The sequence below is a fragment of the Melospiza melodia genome, chromosome W (assembly GCF_035770615.1).
Source record: "Melospiza melodia melodia isolate bMelMel2 chromosome W, bMelMel2.pri, whole genome shotgun sequence".
Lineage (NCBI taxonomy): Eukaryota > Metazoa > Chordata > Aves > Passeriformes > Passerellidae > Melospiza > Melospiza melodia.
Window position 1 is genome coordinate 8,857,040 of NC_086225.1, and position 23,428 is coordinate 8,880,467.

The following is a 23,428-nucleotide window of genomic DNA, read 5'->3' on the forward strand; positions in this document are numbered from 1 at the left end:
ATTACCGCACCTGAGTGGGCGCGGCTGGTGATAGAGAGAGACGGTGAATCTTGTATCTTGATCAGAAGGCTTGATTTATTAAGATATGATATATAATACATTATGACTATACTAAATAGAATATAGAGAGAGGTTTGCAGAGCTGCTAGCTAAGCTAAGAATAGATAGAAAAGAATCCCAAACAAAGTTGTGTCCAGGGACTCAGTCCCCTAGCTTGCACTGGTGATTGGCCCTTAATTATAAACATAGAAAATGAGCCAATCAAGGTGAATCCTATTGCATTCCACAGCAGCTGATAACAATTGTTTACCTTCTCTTCTGAGGCCTCTGCCTTCCAGAAGACACAGAAATCTGAAAGAAAGGATTTCTGTGGAAAAATGTCTGCGACAAGGAGTTGGTTGAATGGTCACATCCAGAGGGTAGTGGTCAACAGCTTAATGTCCCGATGGATACTGGTGACAAGTGGTGTTCCTCAGGGATCTGTATTGGGACCAGTGCTATTTAATATCTTCATCAATGACATAGACAGTGGGATTAAGTGTCCCCTCAGCAAGTTTGCAGATGACACCAAGCTGAGTCGTGTGGTTGCCAAACCTGAAGGACAGAATGCCATTCAGAGGGACCTGGGTAGGATTGAGATGTGGGCCCATGGGAATCTTATGCGGTTTAATAAGGCCAAGTGCAAGGTGCTGTACCTGGGTAGGGGCAACCCCTGGTATCAACACAAGCTAAGGGATGAATGGATTGAGAGCAGCCCCGCCAAGAAGGATTTGGGGATGCTGGTAGATGAGAGGCTGGAAATGAACAGGCAATGTACACTTGCAGCCCAGAAAGCCAACCATGTTCTGGGCTGTATGAAAAGAAGCATGACCAGAAGGTCAAAGGAGGTGATCCTGTCCCTCTGCTCCACTCTCGTGAGATCCCACCTGGAGTACTGCATCCAGTTCTGGAGCTCCCAACATAAAATAGATGTAGACCTGCTGGAGTGAGCCCAGAGAAGGGCCATCCAGAAATGCCAGTAGGATGGGATGCCACCCAAAGGGACCTTGACAGGCCTGAGAGGTGGGTACGTGCAAACCTTATGAAGTTCAATGACACCAAGAGCAAGGTCCTGGACCCGGGTCAGGGCAATCCCAAGCATAATATAGGCTGAGCTGATGTGGACTTGGGGTTGTTGATTGACAAGAAGCTTGATGTGACCTGAGAATGTGCACTCGCAGCTGAGAAAGCCACCTATATCCTGGGCTGCATGAAAAAAAGCATTACCAGCAGATTCAAGGAGGTGATTCTCCCCTTCTGCTCTGTTCTCGAGAGACCCTACCTAACCTAGAGTACTGCATTCAGCTCTGGAGTCCTCAGCACAGTAAGGGCATCAGCCTGTTGGAGAGAGTCCAGAGGAGGACCGTGAAGATGAGAGGACTGGAGCACCTCACCAATGAAGATGGGCTGAGATAATTGGGACTGCTCAGCATGGAGAAGAGAAGGTTCCTTACAGTAGCCTTTTGGTATCTAAAGGGAGCCTACAAGAAAACTGGAGAGTGACTTTTTACAAGAGTATGAAGTTATAGGACACTACATACAATATGTTATAAAAAGGCTTGGTGAGGCCACTAAAGGTCAACCCATCACATTTGCAAAAAGTTTACTGAACAATACAGAAGTATACTGAATATATAGATTTTTCTTAGCATGCAAGTAAATCTCCCTCTGGAGGGAAATAGAGATTATTAATAACTATAGTGAGGGTAAAATAAAATAACAAAGCTCTAGTTTAAAATATTTAACAGTTGTTTCAAAATGCAGAAGTTTATTTCTCCATTGCATGTTCCTTTGAGCCATCAGGCATCTACATAATTTATTACTGTTTTGAAAAATGTCTTGGGATGGTACACTTAAAAAAGTTATTGTGTCCATAGTTAGTGGTATCATGAGATGTAAATAGTACATGTGACTGTATCTGAGTGCTTGATTATAATTATGGTGAAACAGAAACATCCTTTAACTTTGTAGGGAATTTAACAGAATGACAGTAAATATGCAACTTCTTTGTGTGATTTAAGGCTGTTGCTTTTTAGTGACATTTTTGTAACAGAATGACAAGCAATGCTGTACATTAGGAAAAGAAATTTGGCCTTCCAAAAACAGTCTGACATATTAGCATGTGGGATACAGTCGCCCAAGGGTGTCCTGATACAGTGTTATTAAAATTCAACAAGAGTTATGGAAGGAATAGATACTTTTTCATTCAAGTTTTGTTTTCTTCTGCTCCTTACTCTATTTTCCCTTGTGTCTTTACTTTTATTTCCTTTCTCTTTTTTGCTTGCCATGGTTTTACCCCAACTGTCCACTAAGTACCATGCAGCCACTCATAAGTCTCCCCCCACCCTGGTGGTATGGGGAGGACAATCAGGAAAAGAAAAATAATCATGGGTTCAGATAAAAACAATTTAATAATTGAAACAAATATAATATAATATAATAATAATAATGGCAGCAAAAAGGTGAGAGAGACTTCCAGCCTTCTTGGTCTCTTTTGCTCTTCAGGACTGCCTCCCAAGGAACTCTCTCAACCAGTCTCCTTAACAGGCCAAAGTCTGCCCTCCAGAAGTCCCAGGTGGCAGTTCTGCTGACACCCCTCCTTATTTCTCTAAGAATTGAAAACTCAATGATCACTATACCCAAGACAGCCTCCAACCATCACATCACCCACCAGTCCTTCTCTGTTCACAAACAGCAAGTCCAGGGAGGTGCCTTCCCTAGTTGGCTCCCTCACCAGCTGTGTCAGCAAGTTTTCTTCCACACACTCCAAGAATCTCCTAGGCTGTTTTGTCTCTGCTGCATTGTATTTCCAGCGGATATCTGGTAAATTGAAGTCCCCCAGGAGAATGAAGGCTAGCATTTGTGAGACTTCTCCCAGTTGCTTATAGAATATTTCATCTACCTCTTCATCCCAGTTGGGTGGTCTATAACAGACTCCCACCAGGATATCTGCCTTGATTGCCTTTCTCCTGGTTCTTACCCACAAACACTCAACTCTATTTGTGCCATCATCAAGCTCCAGACAATAAAAAAACTTCATAACTTGAAAATGTTTTGACAGTCTCATGGAGGCTTTGGTGCAAAATATGCTTTAAATTAAATGAGGTAAACCTTATGTTCTCAGAGGAATGTACAAACACATGATAACTCCCATTACTGATATGTTTCTCTCCTCTTTAGGTGTACTTAATGATCACAGATGCTGCAAGACACAAGCTCCTTGTACTAACTGGACAGTGCTTTGAAAACACACTCCATTCTTCAGTCAGGGACCTTCTCCTTCAATAATTTTATTGAGATTTTCACAGATCAAGAGGTGTGTTCAGAAAAGTGTTTTCCATATATTGTCATGTGATTGCACAGGTTTTTAAGAGAATAAAATTGGGCCTCTTGTTAGAATTAGCATTAACTAACTAATGCTGATGCTTTTTACTCTTCATTATGGGCTTTCTTTAAAGACATTCAATTTACTTCAGTTTTGACATAAATTGCTTTATAAAGGAATTGCATTTTAATTGGGGGAATTAAATTGTAATTTCAAGAAAGAGAAAACCAAGGAACATTTTGACAATGGAAGGAGACAGTGTTGTGTTGTGTTTAAAATATACAGCTTGTTTATCTAAGGTGCACATACAAAGCAGTTGAATTTTGACAGCAGGTTCTTGCCTGATGGGAGTTAGTAATAAATAACATGAAATAAGACAGACTATCTGTTGGAATGGCTCTAGTTTTTTGCACCGCCTACCTGTTTGACTTCTTTACTGTAGTGCTTAACATTTTGATAGTGAAATCTAAATCTTGTGGGATTTACAGAAGAAAAATATAATAATGAAATATACCAATATTTAATGCTGTTTCTTTCATGACTTGTTATTTTGCTGTTTTTCTTAATGTATTGTCTAAATGTCCCTGTAGGGCAGGAACCTGTAATAAACAAGCTGTCACACTTAATTTGGCTGCTGTGTAAAGTATATATTTAAATAATCTGTATGGCTTTGTCCCTAGGTATTTAGTTCCCAAAATTAAATAGGAGCATTTCAGTGGAGTGAATTTTGAAAGTTCAGCACTGGCAAAAGTTTGCATGAGTTCGAATGTGACCTTGTTCTATCCATTTGGGAACAGACTTTTTAGCAGGGCCTGTTGAAATAGGACAAGAAGTAATGTTTTTAAACTAAAAGAGGGTTGATTTAGATTAGATATAAGAAATAAATTTTTTTACAATGAGGATGTTGAAACACTGAAACACGTTGCCCAGAGAGGTTGTAGACCTTCTACAATAAGGTCACCCACCTAGTGGATGATGGGAAGGTGATGGATGTAGCTTTCCTGGATTTTAGTAAGACTTTTGATACTGTCCCTCACAGCATCCTTCTGGAAAAGTTGCCCAGCTATGGGACGAGTGGGCTTATGGTGAACTGGGTGAAGAACTGGCTGAAGGGCATGGCTCAAAGGATATTAGTGAATGGGGCTATATCTGACTCGTGACCAGTCTCTAATGGTGTTCCTTAGGGCTCAGTTCTAGGGCCAATTCTGTTCAATATATTTATCAATTATCTCAATGCAGGAGTTAAATGCACCATTAGCAAATTTGCTGATGATACCAAACTGGGAGGTGCTGTTGACTCTCTTGAGGAACAAGAGGCCTTGCAGAGGAATCTACATAGATCAGAGCATTGGGCAATGAAATTTAACAAGTCCAATTGCTGGATTTTGCACCTGGGATGGAGTAATGCCAGACATGAGTATAGATTGTGAGATAAGTGGCTGAAGAGCAGCCTTGCAGAAAGGGATCTGGGCATGCTGGTTGAGACAAGTTTCACTTAGATTTTTTTCTGCTTTGCTTTTTCACAGAAGAGCCATGTGTGACATAGGAGTGAGATTTATACTCAAATCAAATGGTTTCAATGCAACAAAGATAGAAAACATGTATTTTCTGCTTTATTTAGTTATCAGTATGATAATTTTTCTTTCAATTACAGCCATTATCTTTGTTGCATTTTATTATTGGTAAGTGCTGAAAATAAATTATGTAACACAAAGAAAGGAAGCAAGACACACAGAGGACCACAGAGATCTGCTGCAATCAAGCATCTTTTTTTATATATCCATTTCTTCTGATTCGGTTTGTAGTCCAAGACTTTCAAATTATTCAGCTGCATTCTAATTGATATTATCTTTATGAAAGCTACTCCTATAGCTTGAACTAGTAATTGAGTGTCTGCAAAGAAGGTTGGGGTATTTTGCATGATACCATGTGGCTATATTTTGCATTGAATTTTATGGCTGAATTAATTCTATAGTTTATATAATTTAGTGGTCTCTTTGTTAAGTGCAAATAAAACAGAAATGAGCTACATTTGACCTATTTTCCTGTTAAAAAAAGTCAAATGTGTCTGTGGAATTGGAAGAACATAAAAAGTATATCATACCTTTTCATGTTTGTGTACTAATATGGAGACACCAAATATTGGTTTTAGTTCAGACTGGAATAGAGCAATAGCTCTTCATACTATGGCATAGAACGTTTTGTTTTCTATGCCTTCATTTCAGTAAATCATGTTAGTACTAGCATGTTGTGGTTTAGGAATGGTACTCCCCAATTTAGTGCCCCCACCAAGACTCTCCCAAACCAGATGCCACCCTCTCCCCCTCCACCCCCACTGAAAGCACAAAAGGCAAAGATCATGGGTTGTGAAAAGAACAATATACTGGAAACAGCAATAAGATAAGAAAACTTACAGTAACAGCAAGAATATTAATAATAAAAGCTGTAAGACAAAGAAACTATTTACATAGAAAACTTTGACAAATACTGACTGACTCTTCCTGACCACATTTTTCTCCTGAATGAGAAAAGGTCACCCTCCTCCTCTGAAGCCAGAGACAGTCCCTTTCCCCTATCCCTAGCAATGACATGAGGTGGTATTGAATAACACTGGGATCTGGCCTTTCCCCCTCCTGACTACTGTAAAAAATTAGCCCTGTCCTGGCCTAAGCTAGAAAACATATTTTCAAACACTGTCAAAATTAATGGAGTTATTCTAGAATTTCACTTTTGTGATCCATGAGTTGAAAATAAAAATAATGACAAGATTGTTTTTAACCATAACACTTTTTTTCTGGCTCTTTCTTTATCATTGAATTTATATTTTTTATTTATAAAACTATATATATAAAGCATTATAAATATATATTGCATAATATTATATATGCATTTTGATATATATTTGTCATAGCTTAACCCCAGCTGGCAACTAAGCCCCACATAGCGGCTTGCTCATTTCCCTCACAGTAGGATTGGCGAGACAGTCAGAGGGGGAAAATGCGAGAACTCGTGGGTTGAGATGAAGACAATTTAATAGGCAAAGCAAAATAAAGAATTAGTTCACTGCTTCGCATGGGCAGGCAGGTGTTCAGCCATTTCCAAGAAAGCAGGGATCTATCATGAGTAATGGTGACTTGGAAAGACAAATGCCATCACTCCAAACATCCTCCCATTTCTCTTTCCTTCCCTAGCTTTATATGCTGAGTATGACATATGATATGGAATGTCCCTTTGGTCACTTGGAGTCAGCTGCCCCAGCTGTGTCTCCTCCCAACTTCTTGTGCACCCACAGACTACTCATTGATGGTGTGATATGAGAAGCAGAAAAGGCCTTGATTCTATATAAGCCCTGCTCAGCAACAGCTAAAACATCCCTGTGTTACCAACACTTTTTTTTAGCACAAATCCAAAACACAGCTCTATATTGGCTAATACGAAAAAAATTAACTCTATCCCAGCCAAAACCAGAAAAATAGAACATATATAAATATATTTGCCTCACAATCTAACGAATACAAAACTTGCAACTTTTTGCATTTTTGATGCAATAAATAATTTCTTAGTGTTCTGGAAAACTGCCCTGCAGTCTGGGAGTCAGGAACCAATCTGCAGAAAGAACTGTGGTGTTGTGAAATACATGCTGTGTAAGGAGGGGATGCAGAAGGCAGCTGCTCCAGGAGGATGCTAGTCTCCTCTGGGCTGCAGTTATTCATTCTGCCTGTTAAGAGGATGTGCTGTTTCCCTTAGATATTTTTCTGGCTCTTCTGAATGGACAGGGGCAGCAGGGAGACTTGTGAGCCAATGGCAGAGATAGTGGAAGCTCTGGCAACATTAGCTTCATAGTCCTCATCCCCCTAAATTAAAACTTGTACTGTTCTCCTATAAAGGGTAGAGGAGGCAGGGGAGAATATTGGGGTACTTTCCCCCTTTAGATAGCGAGGAAGGGACATTTCCTCATAAGTTGATCCTTTGTATTTTAAAAAATACAGTAGAACACTAATTGTGATAGCTGGTTCCTTTAACTTCTAGGATGGGTATTGGAAAAAAAGGCTCCCAATATTACCAGTTAGATTGTGCCTGGGCCAGTCTGACCCTCGCTGCTGGGCCAAGGGCAGCAACTGCGGTGTATCACCGCAGAGATACCTCGGCTTGCTGGTGGTTGCAGCTGGGCACTGAACAAGTCCAGGCTTGTAAGGGACCCCGTCACCTCAGGAGGGATAGCTTCAGGCGATGGTGAAGAGAAAAAGTAGATGGATTCTGCTGGAGGGTTTAATGTCCAGAGGTTTATTCCATGGTTACAGAGGTCTGAACGAGGACCTGCTCCAACAGAACCGACCGCATGGTCTGATGACCTTTTTAAGCTCAGGGACAGGGGGAGGGGAGGTACAGGTGAGCCACCAACCAGGTGAGAGGGGCAGGGTCTCAGGGGAAGATGACACCCAGACAGGCCAATGACCCCTGGGCCTGAGTGGCATCCTTTGAACTTGACCAACCACACGACGCCTTGCTGGAATGTTAAGTCTGAGTGACAGGACTCACTCAGCATGGGGGCAAGGGGGAAGGGAGAGAGGTATTGGCACACCTGGGAAAGTGACCTGGAAGGCCAAAATGGGACATTACAGCACACCACAACATCTCCCCCTAGTTTTGTTTAAAAAGAAGAGGACTGTGTTTGTGGTGCAGAATGATTGCCAAACCATGGTTGGTAAATCAGTTCTTCCTCTACAGGAGGGTCAGTGTTTTCCACTGAGGGCTTCAAAAATGGTAGACCTCAGGAGGGGGAGATGAGCTTGAAATTAACTTGAGAACCATGCGTTTGATTAGTCCAAAAACAATGCTGACAACTACAAAAACTATAACTAAAATAAACAGCACTAAAAACACAGTTTTCAGAATAGATCCCAACCAGCCCAAGAGTCCCCAGTCTTTGAACAGTCCATTCAGCCAGTTGTCAGTTTCTCTGTTGATGTCTGAGAGCCTTTGTCAAGGTAGTCCATATATGGTTTGGGCTGAGGCACTATGCAGGAGGTCACAGGTGGGATGATCACGAGGACGAGAAGCAGGCTCGGTCTCATGGTGTCTCGAGGCTACACACGAACAGTGGGATCTAAACTGGTACAAAAACTTGAAACAAACATATATTATAAACTATTCCAGATAGGAGGCTTAAATGGAATTTCCTCCAGAGAACACGTGCGGCGTTTTCTTCTCCAGGCAGCATGAGCAACCTGGGGTGCTTCTGTAGATTTCTCTGAGACCTTGGGAACATAGGGCTTTACCCATTTGGAAGGAACCCACTTTAAACCAGAGGGGGTGGACACACAGGCATATCCACGTCCCCAAGTAACCAATTTGTAGGGTCCCACCATTTTCCAAGTCTCAGGGTCCTTTACTAAAACTGGAGGTTTTTCTTTTATTAACCTATGATTGCTCCCCCCAAAGTGGCGTATGATGGGTGGGTTCAGGCTTTCAAAAGAACAATTCAGAAAATTTATTGTGAATAGTGCCCTGGATAACCGGATGTGGGGAGGTTCTGCCTTCAGAACCTGTTGTTGCTGGTCCAGGACCCTTTTAATATCACAGTGAGTTCTTTCTACAATGGCTTGACCTGTAGGGGAGTAGGGGATGCCAGTTTTGTGCTCTACTCCCCATTGCTGCAGGAAGCTCCCGAATTCCTTGGATTTGTAAGCAGGCCCATTATCAGTTTTCAGCTCCTTGGGGATGCCCATGAAAGAAAAAGCCTGCAAGAGGTGCTTAGTAGCATCAATAGATGATTCTCCTGTGTGGGCAGAAGCATAGACCGCTCCAGAAAAGGTATCTACACTAACATGAACATATTTCTGCCGTCCAAAAGACTGTATGTGTGTTACATCTGTTTGCCACAGTTCACAACTGTTCAGTCCCCTTGGGTTTGCTCCCGTACTCACTGTAGGGAGTGCATGTTGTTGGCAATTTGGGCATGTGGCCACAATCGCTTTGGCCTGTTCTCGAGTGATGTGAAACTGACGAACCAGGCCAGGTGCATTTTGGTGGAAAAGCTGGTGGCTGATTTTTGCCTGTTCAAAAACATTTGGGAGAGTGGCCATCACTGCAGGTGCAGCAAGAGCATCTGCCCTTCTGTTGCCTTCAGCGATAAACCCTGGCAAGTCAGTGTGTGACCTGACGTGCATCACATAAAATGGTTGCTCTCGGTGAGTGACTAACTTTACCAGCTTTGAGAGCAATTCGAAAAGTGCGATGTTAGACACATCTTGCAGTATTGCTTGATCTGCCCTGGATACTACTCCTGCCACGTATGCAGAGTCTGTAATCAGATTAAATGGTTCTGAGAACCTTTCAAAGGCCCTAACAACCGCAGCCAATTCAGCAACCTGAGGTGAACCTTCCACCTCAGCAATGTCTGTCTCCCACTGCTGGGTTTGAGGATCCTTCCAAGTCATAACAGACTTGTGGGACCTCCCAGATGCATCTGTGAAGACAGTTAGAGCCCTTTTTAAAGGTCTCCTACTTAGAGCACTTCTCAGTTTTAAGGTAAATTGAACATCTTGTTCGAACAATTTGTGAGCGGGCCGCGCTACCGAAATTTGTCCTGAGTAGGAATCCAGAGCAAATTGCAACACTTCATTTTCTTGAAACAATTGTTCCAGTATTTTCACAGTATTTTGTCCTGATTTTAACTAAACTGGAATGTGAATGCACTTAAAATCACATCCTGCTAACTCCCTGATCCGGGTCCTTGCTTTCCGGATCAGTTCTGCTACCAGCTCCTGAGGCTTTGTCAGTCTCTTGGACCTTTTGTGACTGAGGAAAACCCATTCTATGATCAAGAGAGGGTCCCTCTGGTCCCGGTCCTTTTTTGGTGTGTTCTTTGCCTTAGGTGTTTGTTTTTCCTCCCACTGGAAAATAATTCCATGGAGGTGTGGCAACTTACCTAGGATGATAAATTTGAATGGCAGGTCAGGCCGGCATCGGTTGGCCTGTCTTGTGGACATTGCAATCTGAACCTTTTCTAGAGCTTTCCGTGCCTCTGGGGTAACAGACCTAGGAGCACCTGGGTCCTCTCCCCCTTTCAATAAATTGTAAAGAGGGGCAAGGTCTTCATTAGTCAGACCGAGCCATGGTCTTACCCAATTCAAAGAGCCACACAACTTGTGGACATCCGCAAGGGTCTTGATCTTTGGATTGATTTCTAGTTTTTGAGGAACAATGGTCCTATTTCCAATTTCTAAGCCCAAATACTTCCAAGGTGGCATCTTTTGAATTTTCTTTTCCTGGAGCTCGAACCCTGCAACAATCAATGCATCGATCGTTAGGTCAAGCGCATGTGTGAGTAAATCATTATTGGGGGCACACACAAGGATATCATCCATATAATGATAGATGATGGCCTTCTCTGCCGCTGCACGTACTGGGGAAAGCAGGGAAGACACATACCACTGGCAGATAGCTGGAGAGACCTTTAATCCCTGAGGAAGAACGGTCCAATGGTACCTTTTCATAGGGGATTCCATATTAATAGAAGGAACTGAGAATGCAAAACGCGGTGCATCGTCAGGGTGCAAGGGGATTTGGAAAAAACAATCCTTAATATCAATAACAGCTAATTTCCAATCTTGGGGAAGCATTGTTGGGGATGGCATACCAGGTTGGGGAGAACCCATATCTTCAATTACATTATTAATTTGTCGGAGATCACAGAGGAGGCGCCATCTCTTTTTGTCAGCTTTTTGGATGACAAACACGGGAGAGTTCCATGGGGACATGGTCTCCACAATGTGGCCCTTTTTTAGTTGCTCTTCCACTAGTTCTTCAAGCACCTTTATTTTTTGTTTACTGAGCGGCCACTGTTTCACCTGAACTGGTTTGTCTGTTATCCACTTCAGTTTTTTGGTGGGGTGCTGTTGTTCAAGGACTGCTGTACAAATATGCTGTGGAGAGTCTGGAATATCAATTGTGACACCCCACTGGGCCATTAAATCTCTCCCTAACAAAGGTTCTGAATAATCCAACACAAATGGACGGATATTTGCCAATTGTCCGTTTGGTCCCTCAAATTGAATAATGCTTTTGGATTGTCTTGCCAATTGCAGACCTCCTACACCTTGAAGGTGACCGGCAACATTTTGCAAAGGCCAATGTGCTGGCCAGTCTTGTACTGGAATCACTGTGCAGTCTGCACCTGTGTCTACAAGCATCTCAATGCGTTTAGACTCCCCACCCCCACTGACATTACACCATAATTTGGGTTTGTCTTTTCCAATAACTTGGACTCGGGCGACTGTGGGCCCTTGTTTTTTGATATTTTCAGGTAAAGATGGCACAGGGATAGCTTGTGCAACAATTTGTCCCTTGGGAAGAAACAGGGGTGGGTGGAAACAATGCAGGCCGAGAACGAATTGCTCAGGATCTGATGTTGTCATTCCCGGAGCAATTTCGATCTCTTGTGGTGTGTGTTTGGTGTCCCCAATGACGATGTACTTACAACGAATCCGGTTCCAAGTACCTTTCTGTTCAGGATTTACAGACACAAAATGCCAATCAGTGTCCTCCAGATGGAGTGACTCAGTCAGCTGCAACCTGTAAGGCTCATTGACAGAAGACGTGGTTAACACAGGATCACCTAAATCATACACAGTCTTTGAAGCACCTGCTTCACTTACACAAACATTAATATTATCGCGCGCTTGATTTGTTGTGCTACCCTTATTCCCTTGGCCTGCTCTTTTTGTGTCTACGCGCCTGGCAGGCCGGCGCTGGCTCTTCAGTTTTTTTGTTGTTGTTGATCCCCAGGGAGGGCTTGTAGTTCTCCTCCCCTGCCATTTCTAAATTCATCAAATTCCCTTTTCAGGGGGCACTGGTTACTCCAGTGCCCTAGGTTGTTACAAAGCAGGCACGGTTTTGTGGGCTCAACCATTGCTGGTCTCCGCTGCTGCCCAGGGTACTGCTGTGCTGAGGGGAAAGGCGCAGGGCTGGCAACGGCGACACGCTGAGGTGGTCTTGGCAGCAGCCTTGGTCTGGTGTCTTCAGTCACACTCAGAGGCACTTTCCTGTTACAGACTAGAAGCATGTCCTTTAACGTAGGGGTAGGTTCGAGAGGAAGGCTCAGGATTGCCGCTTGACACTGTTCATTTGCATTTGTAAACGCCATTTCCTCTAAAATTGCTTCCCTAGCATTCTCTTTTTTAACTTGTATTTCAATAGCTCTAGTTAACCTTTCTACAAATTTCAAAAAAGGCTCTGATGGTAGCTGTTTAATTTTACTATAGGGCTCAAAAGGCCCCTCAGGTTGTAGGGAAAAGAATGCTTTTTCAGCTGCTTCCTTTACTTTTTCGAGTGTTTCTGCAGGAATTGCAGTAGCTTGGATCGAGGGAGAAGACCATTGGCCCTCACCACAGAGGTGCTCAATGGTGATAGGGTTACCACTGTTGTCTTTGGCTGTGTTTGGATCAGCATGCAAGCCTGGGAGAGCATCTTTTAGCATTTGTTTCCATGCTATTTCCCATAATTTAAATTCCGTGGAGGTCATTAGACAGGAAAAAAGCTGTTTTAAATCATGTGGAATCACTACAGTCCTACTCAATTCAGAATTTAAAAGGCCACGGAAATATGGACTGTGTGGACCATATTCTTTATGAGACTTACAGATCTCTTTAATCAATTGCCGTCCAAAAGAACTCCAATTAGCAGTTGGAGCTGCTCCCCCCTGAGCAGCAGGCTGAAAGGTAACAGGAGCCAGTGACAACATGGGACTATGCATTGAATCTGCTGTTCCCTGCTCTGTATCCCTTGAAACAGAAGCACTGGGATCACAGCTACAGGTTTGGGGGATGGCAGTGGGTGTGTCCTCACTGTGGGAACCCGGGGAGGGGGCGGGGACGCAACGGGGACAAGGGGCGGGGACAGGGGGCTGGCAAGGGGCGGGGAAACCGTGGGAACAGGGGGCGGGGTCAGGGGGCAGGCAGGGGGCAGGGACACCTGGTGACATCACGTCAGCAGACGCCCCCTGGGAGGAGTAGAGGGGTGGAGCTGAGGGTATTGCAGGAAAGGGAGGGGGAGGGGGAAAGGTGTCACGAGGAACAGGAGGAGAGGGGGATGGGGCTGGAGTTTTGGGATGCTTAAGGGGATTTTGGGAAGAAGAAGACCAGGTTTGGGAAGATGCCACGTGGCATCCACCATCTTGTGGACCCCCTAGGGACTGGGGGCCATTTTGGGTAACACTACTCTCTGCAAAGCTAACACGTGCTGTGGGTTTCTGAGGATGGGACACAAGGGATTGGGAAAGGTTCCACGCAGCCTGGCCAGGGCCTTGTGGAGAGGGCAACTCAGGCATTTCAACAGAATTTGGGCGTCGACTTCCCAATGAGTTTGATCTGTTTAAAATACTAAGTTTTGGGGAAAGAGGTTTAGGGGTTTTAGAACTAGGAGAGGGAGAAACAGGGAGGTACATGGCTTTACATTTGGCTTTTTCTCCATTTCCTTTTGTTTGAGCAATGCTGTACGAATTTGTAAACTCCAAAACACAAATTTAGCTGAGGGGGCATTGCCAGATTGTCCTAAGATTATCAATTCATTTCCAACTTTATCCCAGAATTGAATATTGTGGATTTCTTCAGGGGAGATTTGTGGGAAGTGGAGGAAAAGCCATCTTATAAACTGTTTCAATTTTCCTTTAGAGAACTTAACATTACCACTGTCCAAAATGCTTACAATATTATAATACACTCCTTTTTGTACAATGCTGAGTTTCAAACCCATGTTAGATGTAAAAAGCAAAGTACTAAATCCCGCCTGACCAAGAACAAAGCCAAAATCAGCTACCGATTTCTAAAAAAAAAAAAAACACAGATGGAAAGGGATAACGAGGCGACAAAAGCTTCACAATGCAGCTGTATATACTGCTTTTAAAATTCCCGGGCAGCAGCAGCAGGGCACGCCCTGCTGAGCTGAGGCAGAAACAAAGCCTCCCCCGCCGTGGAATGCACCCCCCCGCGGAGCAGAGAGAGCAGCCACGCCACGTGGCAAGCCGAAAACGGGGCCCCTCGCACCGCGTGTGCAGAGAACACCCCTTCCTCCACAGAGAGAGAGAAAGAGAGTCCCCCGCGGCAAGAGAGCCGAGAACCCCCCCTCCCCCGCACAGAGAGAGAGAGAGAGAGAGAAAGATCTCCCGACCACGTGGAGAAAGCCGAGCTTGCAGAGCCAAGAGGAAGAGAGAGAGAGCTCCCGCGCGAATTCCAAAAGACAGCAAAACACGCGGCAGAAAGCTAATAGCTAGAAATCAATGAATTCCCGTCTGTGGGGCTGCGCAGCCAAAAATGCAAATGCAAAAAGGAACAGAACTCACGGCAGAGTCTGTTTTTGAGCTCCTGCCCTACCGAGAGCAGAGATACTCACCCGAAATGGAAGCTGTAGCTGGCTGGGTACAGGCAGGTCTCTTCACCGGAACAGGACCTCTCTTGGGCGAGAGAGGCTCCCCTGTCCTCCCTCTGGAAAATCTGCTCACCAGAAAGGAGCTGGGCTTTCCAGAGGTGCCGAACAGTCCACGAAACTTCTTCTGGGAATATTCCCAAAGTCTCTAGCCGAGGGCGTTGCAACCAAAGCCCCTTTCAGCTGGATGCACAGCTGCCAGAAGCTTCTCCAAGGTACTGCAGGTCCGTCTCAGGCTGCAGAGTCGCTTTGCCCGCCTCAGGGATGCCAAATATGGAAAAAAAGGCTCCCAATATTACCAGTTAGATTGTGCCTGGGCCAGTCTGACCCTCGCTGCTGGGCCAAGGGCAGCAACTGCGGTGTATCACCGCAGAGATACCTCGGCTTGCTGGTGGTTGCAGCTGGGCACTGAACAAGTCCAGGCTTGTAAGGGACCCCGTTACCTCAGGAGGGATAGCTTCAGGCGATGGTGAAGAGAAAAAGGAGATGGATTCTGCTGGAGGGTTTAATGTCCAGAGGTTTATTCCATGGTTACAGAGGTCTGAACGGGAGGACCTGCTCCAACAGAACCCTGACCGCATCGTCTGATTCACCTTTTTAAGCTCAGGGACAGGGGGAGGGGAGGTACAGGTGAGCCACCAACCAGGTGAGAGGGGCAGGGTCTCAGGGGAAGATGACACCCAGACAGGCCAATGACCCCTGGGCCTGAGTGGCATCCTTTGAACTTGACCAACCACACGACGCCTTGCTGGAATGTTAAGTCTGAGTGACAGGACTCACTCAGCATGGGGGCAAGGGGGAAGGGAGAGAGGTATTGGCACACCTGGGAAAGTGACCTGGAAGGCCAAAATGGGACATTACAGCACACCACAACAGATGGGTACTCAACAGTGCAGAAGGAAATGAAAAAGGTTTTATCTGTTCAGGCACTATTATGTTCTGATATTAATTGTAATTAAAAAAGGAATTTACATGCATCTTGTGGTTTTGTTTTACAACCTTAGATTGGTGAATTATTGAGCACCACACACCCTGCCAACAAAGCCAGCTTAACTCTTTTCTGCCCTGAGGAAGGAGAATGGAAAAATTCTAACCTTGACAGACACAACCTTCAAGACTTTATTAACATTAAGCTCAACTCAACTTCCATATTGCCCAAAATGGAAGGACTCTCTGAATTCACTGAGTATCTGTCAGAATCAGTAGAAGTGCCATCACCCTTTGACATTTTGGAACCTCCAACTTCAGGAGGCTTCTTGAAACTCTCCAAACCCTGTTGTTATATTTTCCCAGGTGGAAGAGGTGACTCTGCCTTGTTTGCAGTGAACGGATTCAACATGCTTATCAATGGAGGATCTGAAAGAAAATCTTGCTTTTGGAAACTTATCCGGCACTTGGACAGGGTAGATTCCATTCTACTCACTCACATTGGAGATGATAACCTGCCAGGAATCAATAGCATGCTTCAGCGAAAGATAGCTGAATTAGAAGAGGAACAGTCCCAAGGGTCTACTACCAACAGTGATTGGATGAAAAATCTGATCTCACCTGATTTAGGTGTTGCATTCTTTAATGTACCTGACAACCTGAAGAACCTGGATCCTAACTTTAGAGTAAATAGATGTGTAGAAGAAGCTTGGTTTACTCTCCAGTATTTAAATAAATTGTCTATGAAACCAGAACCTCTTTTCAGAAACATAGGAAATACCACTGACCTTATCATTTTATTTCAGAAAATGGGAGTTGGCAAACTTGAGATGTATGTGCTTAATCCTATCAAAAACAGCAAAGAGATGCAATATTTTATGCAGCAGTGGAGTGGTACTAGCAAAGATAAAGCTGAATTCCTGCTACCAAATGGCCAAGAACTAGACATTCCATTATCCTGTTTCACCTCTGTCTCATCCCTCATTGTGTGGCATCCAGCTAATCCCATAGAAAAAATAATTTGAGTTCTGTTTCCTGGAAACAGCACACAATATAATATTCTAGAAGGACTAGAAAAGCTCAAACACTTAGACTTTCTTAAACAACCAGTGGTTACACAAAAAGACCTAACTGGAAACATTGCTAGTCCAGCTGTGAAACAAGCAAAGTTGAAACAGCAAACAGACAGCAAGGAGAGTCTGAAGCCTGCTGAGAAGACACCAAGCAAGCCTGTCAGAAAGGAATCTAAAGAAGAAACACTGGAGCCTGCAAAACCTAGTCCAGCATCGGAAAAGTTTCAGAAATTGGAAAGCAAAGAAAAAGTTTCAGTTGAAAAAGAGAAACCAGCAAAAGGGGAGACCAAACCCATAGTGGCAGAAAAAGATGTTAAAAGTAAAGAAGAGCAAAAATCTGAAACTCCTGAAAAACAAGCTACAGATATAAAAGCAAAAGTGGCAAAGGACAAGCCAGTGAAAAAGGAAGTCAAAGCAAAACCTGAAGAAAAGAAAAAAGAAAAAGAAAAACCAAAGGAAGAGGTTTCTAAAAAGGAGGAGAAAACATCCATCAAAAAAGAAGAAAAACACATAAAAGAAGAGATCAAGCAAGAAGTTAAAAAAAAGGTGAAAAAGGAAGAGAAGGAAACTAAGAAGGAAGTCAAGAAAGGAGCTCCACCAAAGGAAGTTAAAAAAGAAGGTAAAAAAGAAGAGAAGGAAATTAAGAAGGAAAAAAAAGGAATCAGAAAAGACCTCAAGAAGGTTCCTAAAGAAACAAAGACATCTGCTGCTTCAACTGAAGTAAAAAACCAGCAGCAAAGACTAAACCACAAAAGAAGGAGGAACCTACTAAAAAAGAAGCTATATCTGCTGAAAAGCCAAAGGAAAAAGTCAAAATTAAGACTGTCAAGAAAGAGATTAAAGTCAGTGGAGTTCAAACTGCCCTTGCAACAGTTGGAGCCACTACCACAACTGTAGCAGCTGCAGAAATTGCAGCTAGTGGAAAAGAACTTCAAGTTGAGAGATCCCTTATGTCTTCACCAGAGGATTTAACAAAGAATTTTGGGGAATTAAAAGCTGAAGAAGATGAAACAATAAAAGAAACAAAACTTCAAGTTGCACTTATAGAGTATGAACTAAGACTCACTGGCATAGAACAAAAAGAGACCTTTGAAGTCCAAAAAGAAAAATTAGATCATGAAGGACCTGCTGAGTCCTCTGATTAAGGCATAACTACCACAGAGGCAGAGGGTGAGTGTGAACAAACACCTGAGGAATTGGAACCAGTAGAAAAGCACAGGGTTGATGACCATGCAAAGTTTGAAGATGAGGGAACTGTCTTGGAAGAATCATATGAAGGAGGAAATTATGAGGAAAAGGCAGAGACAGAGGAAGCTGAAGAGAGAGGTGAAGATGAGGAGGTAAAGACACAACTGGTCACTACAAAACCATATATGAAAAAAGCAAGAAAAATGCAAGAGAGTTCAGAAGAAATAATGGCTGATATTAAAGCCGAAAAATATGTTGAAAAGGCAGATGATGAGGCATCAGATGAACAGGCTGAGGAAGATGGGGAAGAAGCAGTGGAAAAGGCAGAAACTGAAGAGACTGAAGAAGACAAGGAAGACAAAGCAAAAGACATTAAAGATGAAGAGGAGACTGGAAAAATAGAAGCTGAAGAAGATTGTGTGATGGCTGTAGTAGACAAAGCTGCAGAAGCTGGTGAAGTTAAAGATAAATATGGCTTACTTATACCAACAAAACACTCAGAGCCTCAGTCTCCAGCAGTTGAACTGGCTTCTTCTGTCCATGAAGAAACATTACCTGGTGGCTCAGAAAATGAAGCTGCTGTTTCTGATGAAGAAGACAGAGAAAATCCACCTGAGGAATTCACTGCTACTTCAGGTTATACACAGTCTACCATCAAAATAGCCAGTGAACCAACTCCAATGGATGAAATGTCTATGCCCCAGGATGTCATGAGTGATAAAACTATCAACGAGGAAAGTGAGTCACCTTCTCAAGAGTATAGGTACATTACCAAGTATGAGACTTCATTGTACTCTCAAGAATTTGCTAGACCTAAACTTTCTCCACTTCCAGATGCTTTTAATGGATTATCAGAGGGATCCAAAACAGAGGCCACAGAAGGTAAAGATTATAATGCCTCAGCTTCTACCATCTCACCACCTTCATTAGAGGAAGACAAATTCTGTAAATCTGCATTTCAAGATGTATATTGTCAAAAAGGAAATGAAATACAAGGCACTGACAAATTAGAAATCAAAGAACCCTATCCAGAAGATGGTGGAAAACACAGTCCAGCCAAGAGCCCAGCTATGAGTTTGTCCCCGTTATCACCTGTTGCCAAAACACTACTGAGTGAAAACAGTGTGAACTTTTCACTTGCTCCCAATGAGATCAAAGTCTTGGCTGAGCCTGTCCCCATGGCTACATTGTCTGATGTACATCAAGAAGTTGCCAAAGAGCACTGTGCAAGCCCTGAAGATAAAACATTAGAAGTAGCATCTCCCTCACAGTCTGCTGCTGGTAGCGCTGGCCACACGCCTTATTATCAATCTTCCACTGATGAAAAATCCAGTCAGCTTCCCTCTGAAATCAGTGAAAAGTCAACAGAAGTTCCTGTTATCTTTGAACTCAGTGAAGACAAAGATGAGTCTGCCAAACCCAGAATTAGCCCTATGGATAAGCCTGTGCCAGATTCAGAATCTCCTATTGAAAAGGTTCTCTCGTGTCTACGGAGTCCACCACTGATAGGTTCCGAGGCCGCTTATGATGCATTTTTGAGTGTTTATGTAAAGTCTCCCACCAAAGATTATGGAAATCCTTCTGAGGGGAAACCTGAAAAAAAAAAATCACCTGTTCAGATGAACCCAGCTTCTGAAGCCAGCTCTGTGAGCCTTTTCCAAGAAAAACAAGGTGAAAAAAATATGGAGTTTATGGTAATTAAGGAAGGTTTCAGCCTAGAAAGGAAATTGGATGATACAATATCCAGCAGCTCTCAGTATTCACTGGTCTTGGATCAGTGGAAGTTAGCAGGTGATCTCTCACAAACTCAAATAGATATTGGTCAGTTTGGTTCCTTAAAGGAAGACACCAAAATGTCAATTTCAGAAGGCACTGTTTCTGACACATCTGCAACTCCAGTTGATGAAGTTGTAGCAGAAGATACCTATTCTCATATAGGAGGAGTAGCTTCTGTCTCTACAGCATCTGTTGCTACTAGTTCATTTCCAGAACCAACTACTGATGATGTATCTCCTTCTTTGCATGCTGAGGTTGGATCCCCCCACTCTACTGAAGTTGATGATTCCCTTTCAGTGTCAGTTGTACAAACACCAACACTGTTTCAGGAAACAGACATGTCTCCATCTAAAGAAGAATGCCCAAGACCCATGTCAATTTCTCCACCAGATTTCTCACCTAAAACTACAAAATCAAGAAGCCCAGTGCACAGTCACAGATCTCCTGAGCAGTCAACTATGTCAGTAGAATTTGGTCATGAGTCCTCTGAGCAGTCTTTAACAATGGACTTTAGTAGGCAATCTCCAGACTATCCTACTGTAGGCACTAGTATATACCACATATCTGAAAATGGACTGACAGAAGTAGATTATAGCCCTTCAGATATACAGGAGCCTATTTTTGCATGGAAGACTTCTCCTGTGGAGCAATCATCTTACTCTCAGGAGAAGGATATTTCAGAAATTATTTCAGTTTCTCAAATTGAAGCTTCATCCTCAACTTCATCAGCTCATACACATTCCCAGTTAACTTCACCACTGCCAGAAGAAACCTTTTCAGGTGCTGTTCCACCCAGACATATGTCACTACATTCTTCTTTCACTTCACAAAAGATGCAGAGCCTAGGAGAAAAGCTTTCACCAAAGTCTGACCTGTCTCCATTAACTCCAAGGGAATCTTCTCGGTACTCTCCTAGTTTTCCAGATTCACCTCCTGCAATCACAGAAGCTGTGTCAGCTACTCACACATCTTCATTATCTTTGCAAGTGTCCTCTGTCAAAGCATTTAGTTACCAAGAACCCCTAATGAAACACAGTCCAGAACCTTTAATCAGACCAGAAAAAAAAGATTTAGAGAAAAGCAGCAGGTCACCAGAAGAACCTAGTTATTCTTACAAGGTCTCAGAGAAAACTGTTGGGTTACCAGAGGATATTAGCTACTCCTATGAGGCAGTTTCAACATCTAGATCACCTCAGTTCACAGATTATTCCTATGAGATGACAGAGAAAATCATGTGGTCACCAGGAGTCACAGATTATTCCTATGAGATAATTGGGAAAGCTACCAGATCACCTGATGCTATGGATTACTCCTATGAGACAACAGGGAAAGCCTCCAACTCACCTGAAGCCACAGATTTCTCATTTGAGACAACTGGGAAAACCACCAGGTCATCCAAAGCTACTAGATATTCCTATGAAGCAAGTGCACATTTTACTCCAGAAAAATCTTTAGCAGAATCCTGTCAAGATGTTGACTTATGCCTTGTGTCCTCCTGTGAATATAAACATCCTAAACCTGAACTTTCACCATCATTTATCAACCCAAATCCCCTTGAATGGTTTGCAAGTGAGGAAGAGTCTCAATATAAAAAGAAACCATTAACTCAATCTATGAGAGCTCAGCCACCTTCTGGGGGAAAGCAGCAAGGGTGGCAGTGTGATGAAACCCCTCCCACATCCATGAGTGAGTCTGCCCCATATCAGACTGATTCAGATGTTCCCCCTGAGACTGAGGAATGCCCTTCCATCACTGCAGATGCTAACATTGATTCTGAAGATGAGTCAGAAACCATTCTGACAGACAAGACAATTACATACAAACAAATTGACCCACCACCTGCCCCAATGCAGGATCACAGTCCTTCCCCTAGGCACCCTGACATCTCCATGGTTGATCCAGAGATTTTGCCCACTGATCAGAATTTAGGTAAACCTTTGAATAAGGACCTCAAAGAAAAGACAAAGACAAAAAAGGAGGGTACTAAGACCAAGTTGTCTTCTGCTTTTAAAATAAGTGATGGTAAATCAAAACAAGTGTCTTTGCCAAAACCAGCTGTAAAGGAATCTTTGGACAAAAATTCCAGAGTAGTTTTTCAAAAAAAGGAGTCTGTGGAGAAAGCATCCAAAAATATCTCTAACCCAGAAGTAAAGTCTCAAGTGGAAGAGAAAGATAAGGACACCAAGAATGCAGCAAATACAACAACATACAAGTCAGCAAAGACTGCAACCACAGGTAAAGACAGGAGTTCCCTAATGTTAAGATTTTCTTTGTTGTTGCAGTGAAGTTAGGTTGCCTTTACATCAGCTGATAATGTGGTTGGTAGCAAACCCCCAAGGAAAGTTCGTGTTTTAAATATAAATTTGGCATATTATAGCTACATTTAAATGAATGAAATTCACTAAAATAAATTTTGCAGTCTGATAAATCTGATGTGTCAGTTTGCTAAGATGCAAAGAATTAGAGAGGGTACATCAAATATAAAAAACTTAATACTGTCTAAATTGTTAACCAACTATTAGAATTAAAAGTACCACTTCTGTAGCTGAAATGAAATCAGCAGTGAACTAAATTACTTTATTTGTAGTAAGAATCAGATAGGCATAATATTCTTAACATAAAGTAATGCAATTCAATATTGTGAGAGGCATAGGTACAATCAGACATTGGATGCTTTTATTACTTTGCTTGAATAATTTTAAAAATAGTAATTTAAAAAAATTATAATAGCAGTAAGAGCACTTTTAATGAGCTGAGCATGTACATCACATAATCCAGTTGTGATCAGTTGACCTTGGCTGGACACCAGGTGCCCACCAAGCTGCTCTGCCACTCCCCTTCCCAGCTGGACAGGGGAGAGAAAGACAGATGGAAAACTACTCGTATATTTAGACAAGGCAGTTTACTAAAGTGAAAGCGAAAGTTTACACACACACAAGCAAAGAGAAAAAATGAGTTTATTTTCTACTCCCCATCAGCAAATGATGTTCAGTCACTTTCCAGGAAGCAGGGCTTCAGCTCATGCAGCAGTTGCTCTGGAAGGCAAACATTGTAAAATAACCAATGGCTCCCTGTTCCTCCTCTCTCCCTTAGCTTTTTTATCTGAGCTGTTGTCAGATGGTATGGAATATCCCTTTGGTCAGTTTGAGTCAGCTATCCTAGTTGTGTCCCCTCCCAGGATCTTGCCCACATCCAGCTCCTTGATGGGGGGGACGGAATGTTAGCGCTGACCTTGTGCCAGTGCTGCTCAGCAGTAGCCAAAACACTGGTATGTTGTCAACATCTTTCTAGCTGCAAATGCAAAGCACAACACTGTGTGGGCTGCTATGGAAAAATTAATTACAGCTCAGCCAGAACCAATACACAGTTAAAGTTTTACGCCATCAATGATGACTAAATATCCAGAAAACTAATGCAATTTTGAATTACTGTTGTGTATTCCAAGTAGTAATAAAATATGAATTAGATTACCAAAGGAGACATGCTAGTTTTTTGTTTCTGGCACATCTTAGAGTGTTTTGGGGATACTTGGATTTTGCTGATTTCAGGACTGATGTTTTATTTAAAACTTTTTACAAGGAGCAAGTATAGGATTCAGTACAAGCAAACCAGCATTCAGGTCTCTGTAGCTTCATCATTTTAAGTGGTCCACTATTCCTTTCTTACACAATTATTT

At 42.9% G+C, this 23,428-nt stretch overlaps 1 protein-coding gene across 1 annotated transcript in view; it reads left to right on the forward strand.

Annotated features, from left to right (window-relative positions):
- Nucleotides 1–23,428, forward strand: part of LOC134431487 (microtubule-associated protein 1B-like) — a 137,970-nt gene that overhangs the window by 108,298 nt on the left and 6,244 nt on the right. The window contains 4 exon segments of the mRNA XM_063179501.1: nucleotides 3,220–3,290; nucleotides 3,292–3,355; nucleotides 15,793–17,506; nucleotides 17,509–21,987. Coding sequence (XP_063035571.1) covers nucleotides 3,220–3,290; nucleotides 3,292–3,355; nucleotides 15,793–17,506; nucleotides 17,509–21,987 — 6,328 coding nt within the window.